The sequence below is a fragment of the Dermacentor andersoni genome, chromosome 4, assembly GCF_023375885.2.
Source record: "Dermacentor andersoni chromosome 4, qqDerAnde1_hic_scaffold, whole genome shotgun sequence".
Classification (NCBI taxonomy): Eukaryota; Metazoa; Arthropoda; class Arachnida; order Ixodida; family Ixodidae; genus Dermacentor; species Dermacentor andersoni.
This window is the reverse complement of record NC_092817.1, coordinates 179,089,681-179,107,799: the sequence shown is the minus strand read 5'-3', so window position 1 is coordinate 179,107,799 and position 18,119 is coordinate 179,089,681. Positions and strand designations below refer to the sequence as shown.

Below are 18,119 nucleotides of genomic sequence, written 5' to 3'. Positions count from 1 at the left end.
CATTGCTCTCCCTGTCTCTGGGCCTGCACCTGCATGTGACCGAACGTTTGCTCCATTTATTGAGACTAACCTCAATCCGAGTCAGCGCACGCAGATCGTCGACCTCCTTAACCAATTTGGAACTTCTTTCGACCACCAAAAACAATGTCTAGGACGTACCTCCACAGTCGTTCATCACATCCACATCGGCAGCCCCGCCCCTCTACGCCAACGTCCATAGCGTGTGTCCGCGACGGAGCGCCGTGTCCTCGATGAGCACATAGGAGACATGCTTCGACGCGGCATGATACAGCCGTCACACAGTCCCTGGGCTTCTGCGGTAGTGATAGTCAAAAAGAAGGATGGAACTTTTCGTTTTTGTCTGTACTACCGACGACTAAACAAGATAACCCGGAAAGATGTCTATCCTCTTCCCCGTATCGACGACGCACTGGACTGCCTCCAAGGCGCTGAATTCTTTTCGTCCTTAGCCTTACTATTCGATTATTGACAGGTCCCGGTGGCTGAGGCAGATCGCCCGAAAACAGCATTTGTTACGCCTGACGGCTCATATGAATTTACCGTGATGCCCTTTGGCCTCTGTAATGCGTCTGCAACGTTTGAAACAATGATGGATAATATCCTCCAGGGCCTCAAATGGCAGGCATGCCTTTGTTATCTCGATGACATCGTCATCTTTTCCCCGGACTTTTCTTCTCACCTGTTCCTACTCAAACGCGTGCTCACTTGTCTTGCCGATGCTGGACTCCAGCTAAACTTAAAGAAGTGTCGCTTCGCCGCCCGGCAGCTAGTCATCCTTGGTCACATTGTTTCCAAATATGGCGTGCTCCCAGATCCAAGCAAACTCCAAGCCGTTGCCGAATTCCCACGACCAAAGACCACAAAAGAACTCCGCAGTTTCATCGGATTATGCTCCTATTTTCGTCGTTTCATCCGCAACTTCACCACCATAATAGCACCTTTGACGCAGCTTCTCGTGGGTAACCACGACCTCTTGGCCTGGCCGCCAGTTTGCGATACCGCAATTACGAGGCTGCGTCGTCTTCTAACCTCACCTCCCATACTCCTACATTTTGACCTAAGCGCACCGGCAGAAATACACACGGATGCCAGTGGCGTCGGCATTGGCGCTGTTCGTGCACAACGAAAGACTGGCTTCGATGAATACCTTGTGGCCTTCGCTAGCCGCGCACTCACGAAAGCGGAAGCAGACTATTCCGTTACAGAAAAAGAATGCCTGGCTATCAGTTGGGCCATAACTAAGTTTCGTCCTTACCTCTACGGCCGCCCGTTCGAGGTCATCACGGACCACCATGCACTCTGCTTGCTGTCGTCCTTGAGAGAACCTTCAGGCCGCCTCGCTCGATGGGCGCTTCGCCTCCAAGTGTATGATATTCGAGTGCTGTACCGCTCTGGCCATAAACATTCGGACGCGGATGCCTTGTCTCGCTCCCCAGTGTCAGGCCAGCCCAGTCATCAGAAAGTACAAATATGCGAGTCCTCCCTCACCTCCGCGGATGTGTTTTCGGAGCAGCAGAAGGATCCGTGGATTCTTGCTATGCTGGCTTTTCTGTCAGACCAACCAGCGCCTTCTAGTGGCCGTACATTGCGTCGCCAAGCACACCAATTTGCTGTTCGTGACGGGCTCCTATACCGCCGTAACTACCTCTCAGACGGGCGCAAATGGTTACTCGTGGTTCGTGGGCATCTACGATCCGACATAATTGCAGCGTTTCACGATGACCCGCAATGCGCACATTCAGGAGTACTAAAAACATACGCACGCCTGCGAATCCGTCAATATGTCCACTCCTGCCTCCCTTTCCAACGCCTCAAGAATACCCCCCATGCCTTTACCTGCTCCACCGCAACAAGTGCCTTGTCCAGGACGGGCCTTTGACCGGGTAGGAGTTGATTTTTATGGGCCCCTTTCGACTACTTCAGATGGCGACCGCTGGCTGATAGTGGCGATAGACCATATCACACGCTACGCCGAAACTTCGCCTCTGCCCAACGCATCTGCGCGGGATGTTCCCTGGTTCCTTCTGCGTAACATGATACTTTACCATGGAGCCCCCCGAGAGTTGCTGAGCGACAGAGGCCGCGTCTTGCTATCTGATGTTACAGAAGCCCTGCTCAAGGAATGCAGCGTAATTCACAGTACCACTACTGCATACCACCCGCAAACTAATGGCATGACTGAGCGCTTTAACCGCACTCTTGGCGATATGTAAGCCACGTACGTGGCATCTGACCAAACAAATTGGCACCGAATTCTACCCTTCGTGACGTACGCTTATAATACCGCCACACAAACCATTACAGGATTTCGCCCGTTCTTTCTTCTTTACGGACGCGAGCCTTCCTGCAAAGTGGTCCCCATCCTTCCGTATCGCCCTGACCCAACAGAGGCTACTACCCTGTGCGAGGCTGCAGCACACGCGGAAGAGTGCCGAAAGCTCGCCCGCAAATTTACTTCTGATGATCAGCAGCGACAGAAGCACCTTTGGGATATTACCTCTTCTCCGGCACCCTATGCCCCTGACTCACTAGTCTGGCTTTGGGTTCCCGCTACCAGCCCTGGACTTTCACCCAAGCTTGTGTACAAGTATCAGGGTGCCTACCGTGTCGTCAGTCAAACGTCTCCTTTGAACTATTTGGTAGAACCCTTTGAGCCGCCTTCCGATAAACGCCGTCGAGGGCGCCAAATCGTGCACGTTCAGCGGCTCAAGCCGTACTTTGATCCCCCTGTGCTATCTTGCCCGTAGGTCGCCGAGACGGCTCTTCTCCGTGGAGGCAATTGTACTGGAGAAGAACGAGCAGCAGGCACTGCTTCGAAAAAGACGACGACGACGAGTGGTTGGAAGCCTTGTGCCTGTGTTACCGAGGCTCTGTGTCCTCTCGCTGCGGTGCTCTGCTATCGGGGTGTTTGATCCATTGAACTGTAATGTCTCTTGATATATATAGATATATATATATATATATTATATGTGTGTGTGTGTGAGAGAGAGTGTGTGTAGTTACCATCCTTTACAAACCTTCGTACCATTTATTCATGGCGTGAAGAATGGGATATGAAGCTGATTGAAGAAGAGAAAGTATATACGCAGATGACCAAAAGAAGGCGTAGGTGGGCGTTTCCCTATAGTCTTCCTACTCATCCTCATCAGTTGAAGTAAATGAATATGACTATTTCGGTGTGACAATAACAACCCAAGTTCCGAATTCTCATGTCTCAAATACATGTGCAGCATCATTGTGCAAACTCTTTATTGTTCATCATAAGCTAAAAGAAGTGTCCACAGAAGCTAAAATTCATGCATACAAATCACTCACTAGGACGAAAATAGAATACGCATGCACCGTCTGGGATCCACATAATGAATACACTGTTGATGCACTTAAAACGATTCAGCGGAAAGCAATCCGGTTTATTTTCTCCAATTACCCTATAACTGACTCTCCAACAACTATCATGCACGATCATGGTACAGAGAAATTACAACTGCGGCGGAGAATTCTAATAATAAATTTCTTTTATACTCAAAAGTAAGAAACTATCGATCCGCCCTGCTCCGTATGCCCGACCATTAACCAAAAGACAAACCAGACATCACCACTCTCGATCCTTAACTCCCTTTGAAACAAGAACTAATGCACTAAAGTTTCGTTTTTTGCTCGTAGTATTGAAGAATGAAACGCCCTACCATTATCTTTTTTAAACAGCACTGTCTCAACTGATGTGATCAATTTTTGATCTGTTAATTTTGCGACAAGGATGTCAGAGTTTTGTTTGCTGCCATTGAATGCATGTGTGATTATATTTTGTAATTCTAGCGCACCTCTTGGAGGCCGCATGGGCGTGCAGTTTAGTGTAAATTAAAAAAAACTATTATATATATATATATATATATATATATATATATATATATATATATATATATATATATATATATATATATATATCATCAGCCTGGTTACGCCCACTGCAGGGCAAAGACCTATCCCATACTTCTCCAACTACCCCGGTCAAGTACTAATTGTGGCCATGTTGTCCCTGCAAACTTCTTATCCACATCCACCCACCTAACTTTATGCCGCCCCCTGCTACGCTTCCCTTCCCTTGGAATCCAGTCCGTAACCCTTAATGAACACCGGTTAGCTTCCCTCCTCATTACATGTCCTGTCCATGCCCATTTCTTTTTCTTGATTTCAACTAAGATGTCATTAATTCGCGTTTGTTCCCTCACCAAATATGCTCTTTTCTTATCCCTTAACGCTACAACTATCATTGATAACGTGAACCTTAACGTAACACATGTCATATATATACATGTATAAATATATATATATATATATATATATATATATATATATATATATATATATACATACATACATACATACAGAGAAGTGGTGGTAACTCTCTAAGAAAGACTTGTTCTTACACTGTTCCCGCATTATGTGTCTGCTTTCCACATACCTTAAGTTCGAGGTTCGAAGTTGCCTTCTTCACTTTTTCAGTCAATTCAGCGTCTGTGAGAACGTGCGTGCTGTCGCTGTCAATGATCTGACCACGTAGTTCCTCTGCGCAAAAGAATAGATCCCAAGAAATGAACCGAAATGAAGAAGTATGTGCGAGACCCTTGCTGACCCACTGCCACCCGATTCATGGCCAATCCCCCGTAGTGGGTTGTGCTATATCGACAGGCACCAAACCAAACCAAAGCCTCAGCAAACAACGGTTTATGGTGGCGTTGCCTATATTTTACGACATATTTGACCAACAACCATAGACCAGGAAGCATGCAGCTTCAGTGTCAAAAAAGAAAAGAATAGCTGGGAATTGGTTGTTGATTGGTGCGATTTGTAAATTTTTCTATTACTTCACGCTGTAAGTATTTTAAAGACGATTTCATATTGGCTAGTCTCTTCACATATGAAAAGGATTCATGGCTGCTTCAGATGAGATAACATTTTGCGAAAGAATTCTCTATTGTCAATGAACAATCAAAATAATATCTTCCTACTGTAATGGCAACATTGTGCCATAAGATATTATGGTGTCCGTAGTTTCAGTAACGCTAAGAGTTAGCACATTCGCTGTAATCTAGACAGGGGATGACCCGGAATAATGTCTTATCCGTTGAATCCGCCACATTGTGAGCTGCGATTGCAGCAGCCGTATCGCAACTGTGACTACAATTGCAGGACTGTCAACATCCAAAAAACCAATAGCTTAATATAAACGCATTAGCGAGGCTACCCCAAACCAATGTGTTATTTCTGCAGGGATATATTTGGCGAAAACACCACATTCTCTGTTGCCGCAACCAGCTGGTGTTCGTTCTTTAAACTATAGAAGAGTTAATCAAATTATGGTGTTTCAGGTGCCAAAACCACTTCCTGATTATGAGGCAGCCGTAATGGAGGACTCCGGAAATTTCGACCACCTGGGGTTCTTTAACGTGCACCTAAACTATATACACGTGTGCTTTCGCATTTCGCCCCCGTCGAAATGCAGCCGCCGTGGCCGGGATTCTATCCCGCGACTACGTGCTTGCCAGCCCAACACCACAGCCACCGAGCAGCCACGGCGGGTTACAAAACAGTTAACGAGCCTCTGCGAAGAAAAGTGTAGTGGCAGAACACACGCCACGGTGACTGTCGATGGTAATAATATTGCTACGGGATAGTATTTCCAATGACGACGAGCCGAGCAGTAAGAAGACGACGACGACGATTCGTAGCTAGCGCGGGCTGTTTCCTCTTGGCCAAGCGCAGCGTATTTTCTTGTAAATATACTTGTACATAGCTTTTCAACTGCGTCTTCCTACGTAACATATCTGGTGGAGGTGGACGTTCCCTGTACCTCGTCACGGAGCTTCGCAGTGGACGGTACGTCGAGCCTTCCTTCATGGCTCCCGGCGACGACAACCCGACTCCGCCGGCTCCGACACCTGCTGCCACCTCAACGACCTACATCACTCTCCCCGCTCCCCGTGATCCTGGCGTATTCTCGGGCAAAGATGGGGAAGACGTCGATGACTGGATCAGCCTGTATGAACGCGTCAGCCGCAATAACCGGTGGGACCCTACTATTATGCTCGCCAACGTAGTCTTTTACCTCGGTGGCACACCTAGAGTTTGGTATCGTACGCACGAAGATGAGCTCACCAGTTGGGATTCACTTAAGGCACAGCTTCGAGACTTGTTCGGCAACCCCTACGGTCACCAACTTGCCGCGCAGAAGGCGCTTTCCGGTCGTGTGCAGACGTCAACGGAGCCCTACGTCACGTATATTCAGGACGTCTTGGCTCTGTGCCGCAACGTTGACGCACACATGACTGAGTCCGACAAGGTCGCCAACATCCTCAAAGGCATTGCCGATGACGCCTTCAACTTGCTCGTATTTAACAACGTGGCGACGGTGGATGCACTTATAGAAGAGTGCCGCCGCCTGGAACTCGCTAAAAGCCGACGTATTGACCAGCATTTTGCCCGTCTGCCCAACACCCCAGCGACATCTTCCTGTGCCGATGCTCCTCGTCCCAACAGCACTGGCGATGTTACCAGGATTGTCCGGCGTGAGATCGAGGCCGCCTATCCGGCTGCCTTCGACTCCAGTCCCACCAACACATCTGCAGTCACGGTCTCACTGATCCAGGCAGTTGTCCGCCAAGAGTTCGAAAACATGGATCTTCACACCATCTGCTCGGCCCATCGTCCTGATACCCGCCCGGCTTCTTCGATTCCGCCCCGTCCCGCATCTTCTTACCCACCACGTTCCCGCAACCCATCTGAATGGCGCACTGCTGACGACAAGCCCATTTGTTTCCACTGCCATCGAATCGGGCACATTTCTCGGCACTGTCGCAGTCACTGGAGTTCCCCGACCCGGCCTACTTATACTGCCTACTCTCGCCCCCCAGGTGGCCCTTCTCGTCCCTATGCCGCACGCTCCGATAACGCCACCGCTGATTCTCCTGCACCGAACCGCTCCTATTCTCGTTCGCCTTCGCCCCAACGACGACAGTCTCGCTCTCCCCAGCCCCGTCGCTCCTATTCGCCGACTCCCTTCGGACGCCGCTCCCAGCCGGAAAACAAGACGCTGCAGCGCCTCGAGGTGACGCTGCATTGCTCCCTACGCTGCCAAATCCACTACTGACGTTGCCCACTCATCTGAACCTTCTTGACGTGCAAGTCGACGGTGTTTCTGTGCCTGCACTCATATACACTGGGGCGCATTTGTCTGTAATGAGCGCTGACCTTCGTAACCGGCTCAAGAAAATTATCACGGCCGCCACGACACCTGTTGTCCGTGTCGCCGATGGCGGAACAGCCCCCGTAATTGGTATGTGTGCCGCCCGCGTCTCCTTCGCCGATCGCTCAACAATCGTGCTATTCACAGTCATCGCTCACTGTCCCCACGACATCATCCTCGGCTTAGACTTCCTCTCCGCACATTCTGCTCTCATCGATTGCTCTGCCAGTACTCTACGCCTCGCCCTGCCTGTTCTGGATCCCGCTGAACAACACCCTACACGCCTCAGTTCCATCGACTTCGTTCGCTTGCCACCTTCGGCACTGACTTACGTTGACTTCGTGTCATCCCCACCAGTCCCCGACGGTCACTACATCCCGGCTCCTATGTAAGACGTCCTCCGTACACACGGGATCACAGTACCTCACACAGTTTCATCTATTACGGCGAATTGCGTCTGCCTGCCAGTGGTATATTTTGGCATGACGACACAAGTGCTGCCACGCACGCGGGATGTCTCTGGCCCAACTTTGCTCATTCGAGGATCACTCTGTAGCATCGATTTCAGTAGATGACAATTCAGCCGATCCTTCTCTACCGTCGCAGTCGGCAACTTGTACCATCGCCAACTTACAAAAAATGATTGCACCCGACATGCCTTCCGAGCACGCTCGTGCGCTCTACCGCGTTCTCATTTCCTACCAAGATATTTTTGACTTTAACGATCGTCCTTTGTCCCAAACAACAGCTGTCAAACATCGCATGAATACAGGCGATGCCCCTCCTATTCATCGCCGCCCGTATCGAGCATCACCGGCTGAGCGTCAAGTTATTCACACTGAAGTTCGCAAAATGCTTGCCAAGAACATTATTGAACCGTCACGTAGTCCATGGGCGTCACCTGTTGTGCTGGTAAAAAAAAAAGAAGAATGGCTCACGGTGGTTTTGCGTGGATTATCGGCACCTTAACAGGGTTATCAAAAAGGACGTGTATCCCCTACCTCAAATTGATGACGCCCTTGACTGCCTCCACGGTGCTCGCTATTTCTACTCTATTGACCTTCGCTCCGGCTATTGGCAGATTGCCGTGTACGATCTCGACCGCGAGAAGACTGCCTTTGTAACACTCGACGGTCTTTATCAATTCAAAGTGATGCTGTTCGGTCTATGTAATGCTCCTGCCACTTTTGAACGCATGATGGACTCCCTTCTTCATGGTTTCAAATGGTCCACGTGCCTGTGCTACTTGGACCAGGTTATAGTATTCTCCCGAACATTCGCTACGCACCTCGAGCGCCTCTCAGCAGTCCTGGACGTTTTTCGGCGAGCCGGTCTGCAACTCAACGCATCGAAGTGCCAATTCGGCCGTCGCCAGATTACCGTCCATGGACATCTCGTTGACGCGAACGGAGTGCAACCGGACCCAGGCAAGATTCATGTTGTTACGCACTTCCCTGTTCCAAAGTGTGTCAAGGATGTGCGCAGCTTCACCGGCCTTTGCTCGTACTTCCGCCGTTTCGTGTTAAAATTTCGCGGCCATAGCACGACCACTAACCGAGCTTTTGAAAAAAGACGCCCCTTTCCAGTGGGGCGATAACGAGGCCTCTGCATTCTCTGTTCTAATCGACCATCTCACAACGCCTCCCGTTCTGGCCCATTTCGATAATTCTGCGCCTAACGAAGTCCCTACTGATGCCAGCGGTCACGGAATTGGCGCAGTACTGGCACAACGCCAGCGTGGCCACGACCCTGTTATCGCTTAGGCCAGCAGGCTCCTCTCGCCCGCGGAGCGCAGCTATTCCATCACTGAGCGTGAGTGTCTGGCCCTAGTTTGGGCGGTTGCGAAATTCCGCCCATACTTACATGGCCGACCCTTTTCCGTTGTCACAGACCATAACGCGCTTTGCTCGTTATACTCATTGAAAGACCCTACAGGAAGACTTGGTCGCTGGGCCTTACGCCTCTAAGAATATTCGTTCTCTGTCACCTACAAATCTGGCCGACTACACAAGGACGCTGACTGCCTGTCTCGCTACCCGGTAGACCAGCCTGACAACGCCGACAGTAGTACCGCCAACGGCATTTTCTCTGTGTCTGCCTTCGCTAACATCGCCGATGAGCAGTACCGAGACCTATCGCTACGAGTACTCATCGAGCGTCTGCGCTATACACCTACCGACGCATCCGTTCGCCGGTATGTCCTACACGGCGGCATTCTGTACCGAAGGAACTCCCTCCCTGATGGCCCTGATCTTCTTCTTGTCGTGCCAAAACATCTACGACAGACTGTGCTCTTTGAGATGCATGACGCACCCACTGCAGGACATCTTGGGTTAACCCGCACGTACGACCGCGTCCGCCGCCGCTTCTGTTGGCCTGGTCTCGCTCGCTCCGTCCGACGCTAAGTTGCTGCCTGTGATCCCTGCCATCGTCGGAAAACACCTCAGGTGCTACCTTCCGGTCATCTCCAGCCGATCACCGTCCCTGTGGAACCGTTCTTGCGTGTTGGATTAGACCTCCTCGGTCCCTTTCCCACGTCATCCTCTGGGAACAAATGGGTAGCCGTCGCAACTGATTACGCCACCCGATACGCTATCACGCGGGCTCTCCCTACCAGTTGCGCCACTGACGTCGCGGACTTTCTCTTGCGTGACATTATCTTAGTGCATGGCGCCCCGCGACAGCTGCTTACTGACCGTGGTCGTAACTTCCTCTCGAAAGTTATCGCCGACATTGTGCGTTCCTGCTCTATTCAACACAAGCTGACTACCTTATACCATCCTCAAACCAATGGCCTGACAGCGGATAAACCATACTCTTACCGACATGCTGTCCAAGTACGTTTCGAAAGACCACCACGACTGGGACGTTGCCCTTACTTACGTCACATTTGCTTATAATTCTTCTCGGCACGACGCCGCTGGATTTTCTCCATTTTATCTACTCTACGGTTGCGAACCGACCTTGCCCCTTGACACGGTACTTCCTCCTGCTGCGATCTCAACAACCGAGTATGCGCGCGACGCCATTGCCCTCGCCGACCATGCACGCCAGCGTGCCCGTGCTCGACTGACGGACTCGCAAACCACGCAGCAGCGTCGGTACAATGCCCGCCACCGTGATGTACAGTTTTCGCCTGGTGCACTCGGGCTCCTGTGGTCGCCCTCTCGTCACGTCGGACTTTCAGAAAAACTTCTTTCGCGATACGCAGGGCCCTACCGCGTGCTGCGCCAGGTGACGCCTGTGACGTACGAAATTGCTCCTGTGAGCTCAACCTCGTCATCGACTCTGGCCTCTAGTGATGTCGTGCACCTCAGTAGGCTCAAGACCTACTACACTGCTTCAGACTCCAGCCTTTAGTCGCTCCGGGACGGCGCTTTTGCCGGCGGGGGTAGTGTTACGGGATAGTAGTTCCAATGACGAAGAGCCGAGCAGTAAGAAGACGACGACGACGATTAGTAGCTAGCGCGGGCTGTTGCCTCTTGGCCAAGCGCAGCGTATTTTCTTGTAAATATACTTGTACATAGCTTTTCGGCTGCGTCTTCCTGCGTAACAATATTAACAGTCAGGCAATATAACGGCACGCTAAGGTGCTGAAGACAGAAAAACTTTATTGACAATTTGTCAGGTTTATTCTGAGGAATCCTTGTTTCGGCTGCATGCGACATTGACTGCCTCTAGCATTGGCCCACTTTGCTTGACATTGCTTGCCGAGGTCACGATGAGCATGTAGGCATAACGACGGCTGCATGAGAACGAGATAGTGACGATAATAAAACCGCCAAGAAGGAGATGCGTTGATGAAACCGTGAAGGGGCCACGACCATCAGGGCATGACGAAATTGAGGTGATAATCCCTAAATGATCCCGATAGTATAATCAGTAAATAGTGACAACGTTGAAGGCATGAAGGCAATAGAATGACGACAAGTATATGAGGACGCCTCTGTGAAGAAGAAGGCGTGACGATGACGTTGAGGACAACGGTATGAAGAACCTATAATGACGATAATAGAACGACCACGATGGCAGGCCATCGCATGCATCGCGATGTCATAATTGAGGTAAAATGCAGAAATGATGATGGTTGTGGAACGACGAAAGCACGAAGACGATGATGCCAGGAAGACAATACAAAGATGTCTGCATAGTGATGACGATGAAAAGACGACAGAGTAACGATGACTGCATGCTGAGAGTGACGCAACAAATTTAGAGTTACGCTGATGCAAAGACCACGACGACATCACAAGAAAGGTATGGCAATGAATGCATGACGACCACTGTAGACGACGATGCAATGACGACGATCGCATGCGCGACAACGGCGAAGATACAGTGGGATGATGACGTGGGTATGACGACTATGGCATGACGATGACTATTTGGTAATGATGGTATGACAATGTCGTGACAACAATCTGATGACGGGTCTGGAGTTACGATGATGGAATGAGAAGGACGATAGCACAACAATGGTATAAAGACGAATGTCTGAAGAGTTAGTGTGTCGCGAATATGGCATGACGAAAATGAATAATGAAGCTGGAATGACAATGATGTAAAGGCCATGATGGCAGAACGACCACAAGCGCTTTGCTATTGTCATGTGCTATTATATAGCTTGAGCGAACGGGTTGACCTAAACGCGGTGATGAAGGAATGACCAGACTTGGGTGACGAATCTGGAATGCCGAAGATGCAACGACCACGAAAACATTTGTAGTCACCGTAGATGGCAGGGCACTTGGGCCGCTAGTTAGGCCGTATGATGCTATATAGATGATATTACGGCAGAACTGATCTCGCTATGACTGTCGACGGTATCCTGATTAGAATTCAAAAACGTAGCGACACACCGTATTCTTGAAGTAACGGCTATATAAAATAAGTAATTTTGTAACATGCGGTGCTTCGCCTATAGTAGAATACTCTCATATCACCTCATTTTACTATGTCACTGGCTAGAACTACATGACGCCGACACAATTATGATGGTAGAATGTTGAATATGGAATGACATCGATGAAACGGCATGATCACAGTAAGATTTGAATGTTTTTGTGATGGCGATGGTATGAAGACGACAGTGTGACGGCGAAGACGTTAGAGCAATGAGATGTGCACGAGTGTGTGACGAGGATGGCGTGACGGCGATGGTATGGTAACCAGACGAGGAAACTGGTATGACGGCGATTGCGTAATCGAAATGGCACGTAATTTATTTTAAGAAAAGGGATGCATGATAGCGAATTTCTGACGGTGACGTAATGACGAAGTTAGCATGACAATGGCGGCATATTCACAATTACAAGACGACAGCATGTTTAAGATAAAATCACAAATAAGGAATGACATCAACCGATCGACGAAGAGAGCAGTGAGAAGCCAATATCGAAATGATGGCCATAGTAAACGATAGCGAAACGATGGCGAATGGTGCAAATGGTATGACGACAATGGCACAACGAGATTTGGATGGCTAATTGTTGAATGACGATGGGAGAATGATCGCGAAGGCAGCCTGACGACGGTGGAACAACGAAGGCATAAGGATGACTCTATGGGGACCACACCATGATGAGTGAATGGCAACAGCATTAGCACAACAGGATTACGACGAACGTAGTATGAAAATGGCGTGGCAATGGCTGTATCATAAGGCTCTTGTGACGACCATGGCGTGAAAATGACGGCGGGGCTAGAGTGGTTTGACGAAGCTAGACTGATGACGATGATATAAACTCAATGGCTTGAAGATGTGGCCCTTACAATCGATGTATAATAGCTACTGTCTCACGACTACGGTATGATCACGACCACATAATCACAATTGAATGACGACAGTATGATTGCTAACCAATGGAAAGATTGATGTCAATGAAACGACAAAGGTAGTATGAAGACAATTGACTGATGCTGCTGAAGCGACGACGGCGGCAAACCGCCGATGTGAGGGCGACTGCATAATGACTAGTGTGGCGATGACTGTGTGAGGATGATGCCCTGACGATGATGGCTTGTTGAGAGTCAGATGACAAAAACTGGAGTGACTGCAATGGAAAAACCTTCCCAAATTGCGACCTTGGTGTGACGACCAATGCACGATCACTGGATGACGAAGATGGCGTGAAAATGACGGCGCGACGATAGTCAGCTGAAAAGGCTTAAAAAACAATGATGTAACAACATCGAGGCTATCACCACAACGAGAACATGCGTAGTGGCGCAAGCTGTTAGACAAGCACCACTAGGTGGGAGTAGAAGGCGGCATAACAACATGACAACAACCAAATCACGAATCTTGAATGAGGACTATGAAGTAACGACCACGTGATCGTGACGGTGGTGCAGGAACAAAATACAACTCTATGACAACGATGACAAGAATAGAGTCGGATGACAAAGCTGGAATATGACTACGATGGAACGACCACGATGGCATCAGGAGTACACGCATACATATTGCCGCAATATATCAGGAAACCTGGGTCACTCTGTCGGGTTAGAAGGCTTGATGATTAAGGTACGACGTGAAAGAGATGCCGAAGCAGGAATGACGATGATGAAATGTGTGCGACCGTAGCACCACAACACACCTAATGCCACAAGTTGGTACACAACTTGGCCCATTGGTTCGGTGTAGGAGGCTAGAGAAATATATAGGTTCGAAATAGCTGAAGTAGGCAAATAATGCTAACCTCAGTATAAATAGATAGGCTCGAGACGCCAAATTACGCAATGGATGCTAATCGCATTGAAATCTATACTGCCGTTCTTTCAGAAGACCCTTCTCAACGCCGAGGTCCCACTGGGTAGCGGATTGGCGTGCGGATGTGTCTGGATCAGCTCCGCCAACCAAAGTTGTCCTACTTGGTCCAATGTACTTTTTCCTTCCAATTTCTACTGGAACGACTCCAGGAAGTTACAAGGAGCAGTTCGATACCGCATTTATAATGGTAGACCCACTGAAACCTTTTTTTGTTGGTCCTTTCTCCGACACCGAAGGTTAAGCCTATTTTGGCTTAGCACGACATCGGTTCCGCCGTAGTACGGGAAGCTGGGAAGGCGCGGCCGCCCCTTTGGCCGAACCCAAAGAAGGTTCTAGAACATTCGGCCATGTTTTACGAGGCAATAGTAGAGGACGAGCAAATCTCCAAAGTGGACGCCGAGTCCAACTGCTGGGTTACCCTTCACAGAAAGTGGAACGCGGACAAAACCTGCGTCCAGAACGAGACGCGCAATGCAAGGCAAAAAGGCGCCCGCTTTGGCGCCAAACAAGCCGGCCGGCTAACAAAGGTTGCCGCGTCCTCCAGGCTATGACACCTGCCTAAAACCCACTTACCAGGTTTTCTGGACACGAGGGTTTAGTTCGTGTGAGGGCTACCACGTGGCGTATGACCTTAAACTTTTCAAACTTCCCGTGGTGACGCGTGATGACGTCAACAAAACAAAAATAAGATAATTAGAAGCGATTTTTCTCGAATGTTATCGATGGTTCTGTCGGTTGTCTCTTGTTACCGAACTACGTGTAATCTCATTGTAGGTGAGACAGGAATTGCGTAGTACTTTCTGGAAGACACGCGGGCACCAGCGATTACTCTGGAACTTTCGACGACTCGCGTACAAAAGCCAACGTGCTTGTGCCGCAGATAAAATTTTCTACAATCGCCGACTCTGCTTCGCGCTATCATTGTACTTTGCCTGTAGCCTGTTTTTGTGAGGTCCGGTTCACCCTATAAAAAGCTCGTTTTGTCATTGACAGTTCGCTACTGTGTCCATGACCGTAACTACTAGGAAACAATATTTCGAACATGGCGACTATCTAGCTATTCACTCTACGAACCGGTCTTCCGTAAGGACTTCCTTGCAAAAAAGTCAACCCATTGAGTTCTGGGGTTTAACGTGCTAAAACGACAGCTTCAGTACGAGGCATGCCGTAGTTAAAGTCCCTTTATGAGCTTTAAAAGCTAATTACCGAAAACGGTTATGGCGCCACTGAAGCACTTCTTTGGACAGCGGCCAATTCAGGCTGGTAGGTGCTTCAGACCGCCACTTTCTTCCTAGGCCAGTCCAGCTGCTGAGTTCGACGGCGTCCACGAGGTCGCGGGTTCGAATCCCGGCCGCGGCGGCCGCATTTCGATGGGGGCGAAATGCGAAAAAACCCATGTCCTTAGATTTAGGTGCACGTTAAAGAGCCCCAGGTAGTCGAAATTTCCGGAGTCCTCCACTGCGGCGTGCCTCATAATCAGAAAGTGGTTTTGGCACGTTAAACCCCATAATTCATTCATGAGCTCGACGGCGTCAACGCGCTTGTATCTTGCGTGTGCAGTTGTGTCGGCTACATATCTTCAGCGAAGGTGACATCTGTAGGTTTGTCGCTGTTTGCTGGAAGTCAGTGCACCTTTCGGATGCTTCTTGTTGTCTGCTGCTGCAATGTTTCATTGTTAGCCTCGAGATAATGATTTATGCATAATAAAGGCGCAGATAGCACAACTGCGTGCGCAATGCATGTTTCAAAAAGCCCAGCATCAGTCTGATTAGCGCTAACCAGATTTGATAACGAACGGCAAATTTGGTTTTGCGATTGTGGTTGGTTACTGAGCGCCAGTGACACGTAACCGCGCAGTGCTATATCCTACTCAAAATCCCTTCCTTAAGCTATTCTTGAATGTTTAAACAGCTATTGTTGCATATATAAACAGCAACATATAAGAGATTCGGTAGTGGTTTTATTACAGTACAAAACGAAAGCAAAAGACGCTGCCGGCCGCGGAAGTTGATATATAAGGTTTTTCGTACACAAGCTGCGGCCGGCAAAATTAAGAGGGATAGGGAAAAGAAGGCAAGGCGAGGGACTGAGCATGGTGAGCAAGGACAGGGAAGAGTTGTGCACGCTGTTTAATAAGTACGAAAATAAGACTGCACTGCTTGCACTTCAGTTTTCAGCCACAGTTGTTTCAGGCACATTTTTTCTTGCCCATCGTCTACTAGCATGTATACTAAGTTTTGTTTACCTTTGTACAAATGAGTCAAGCATTGCATAATAATGAGCATAGTGTTTCTTGATGCTGTTGCCCCCACCCCCCTTATGTAATACACTGAAAGGCGTCCTTAAGGGACAATAAGTGATGATGATGAGTTCTGAATTGTGCCATGGGCGAGTGACCGTTGCAAGTTTCTGCAATAACACACTTCTCATGCAAAGCTGCAGGCACAGTTCTGAATTGTACCCCGTAGGGGCGACTGATCGAAACATCTGCAGTAACGCTTTGCATATACAAAAATGCGCGCGTGCACTGTTCTCTCGCAAACTAGGCAGCCGCCCTATGACTACGCAGTTTCACTCTCGCACCGCCTGCGACCAAAAACACGTAAATAACAGCTGGAACGTGCTACTGGCACGTTTCTCTGCTTGTCAACGCCTAACTCACTTGCCACGTTTCTTTAGCGCCTCTCACAGCAAAGCCACGACTGCAAATGAGTACTGTTCATGTATATACTGCGCCTACAATCTCGCCGCCGGACCGCATTCGAAAGAACATGGCGGCCGACGCGAGCCGGAAGGGAAACCGGGGCAGGAGAGTAGGGACTTGTCGCTACTTGGCAAAAGCCGATCTAGGAACTTTAGCCATAGTAAGCGACTCCGGAATAATTTTGACTACCAGGGGATCTTAACGTGCTCCCAGTCACGTGACACCGGTGTTCTCGCATTTCGCCTCGACCGAAATGCGGCCGCCACGGCCGGGATTTGATTCCGCGATCTCGTGCTTAGCAGCGCAGCCCCATTGCCGCTAAGCCGCCGCGGCGGGCCCGTCAGCAGATTGTGCATGGTTTAAGCTTGAACACAGAGTCTACAGCACATTCCTGTAGTAACCGCAAGGGAATGCACAGGGCACCTGAAAATTGATTTTGCAATCAATATTACAAGTTAGCTGTAGTGGTAGATCTTTGCAGCCCCGAATGACTTGCACGTTTTTGCTGAGAAAAGCTTTCACCAGTTTCACAAATAAACAGAATATCGTGATCCCACAAGCTTGCGGTAACAAAACAATAATCTGCAGGCAACAGATCGTTATTTTACCTTTTGATATTTGAAGAAGAGATAATATAACTTTAAATTTTATTCTTTTAGCGGTAGATTTTTAATGCGAAATGATCTACTTACTTTCTGTGAGAGAAGTCTTCGCAAATACCAATGTAGCCCCGGCGAAGATACAACCGTACATGGCAGCGAGATTTTCCACGCTGTTCTTCAAGTGAGTGCACACACGGTCCCCCGGACCAACACCGTGCCGCTGGAAGCCAGCGGCATAACTCTCCATCAACGCCAATAAGTCGCCCCTCGTGGTTTGTACAGCACCCTCCACCTGCGAAAAAAGAACAATTCTAATAAACGTCTACCATACATAAACTTGAAGGGAACCGGCTCTCATTTCATGAAGCCGAGACCAGCATAAAATTCTTAGTATACTGTAAACAAGGGATATGTAAACTTTAATCATCGAGAATGCGAGAGGGTTCGTTAATCAGACGACAAGCGTCCAGTGGAAATGAACAAAGTTGGCATGAGATACTGGACTTAAAGATGTGGTGTTGAGAGGTGGTCGTCCGATACAGTGCCCCTCGATGTCTCAAGTGCACGATGGCCGCGCGATGGAAGAGCCGACGTCTGTTAGAGGAAATAGTTTATTTCACTAACAGCGCCTGGAGGGGCTGCGCCTAGACGCTTCTCTTTCCGAGCACCGGTTTTTGAAAAGGCTCGGTCTAACACTTTTGTGTCACTTTCCGCACCCTTCAGAGGGGTTAGATATCCACAAGCAGAGAAAATGTTTGCTCACAACCTCTAACCGCG

The 18,119-nt window shown here is 49.1% G+C and overlaps 1 protein-coding gene across 1 annotated transcript in view; it reads right to left on the bottom strand.

The window, feature by feature from the left end:
* Window positions 1-17,619, bottom strand: part of LOC126531930 (uncharacterized) — an 82,256-nt gene extending 64,637 nt beyond the window's left edge. The window contains exons 1-2 of the mRNA XM_055070683.2: window positions 17,433-17,619; window positions 4,484-4,587 (exon numbers count right to left, since the gene is read on the bottom strand). Of these exons, the coding sequence (XP_054926658.2) occupies window positions 4,484-4,587; window positions 17,433-17,589 (261 nt within the window). The 5' untranslated portion in view covers window positions 17,590-17,619. The remainder of the gene's footprint in view (window positions 1-4,483; window positions 4,588-17,432) is intronic.
* Between the last annotated feature and the right edge of the window lie 500 nt (window positions 17,620-18,119).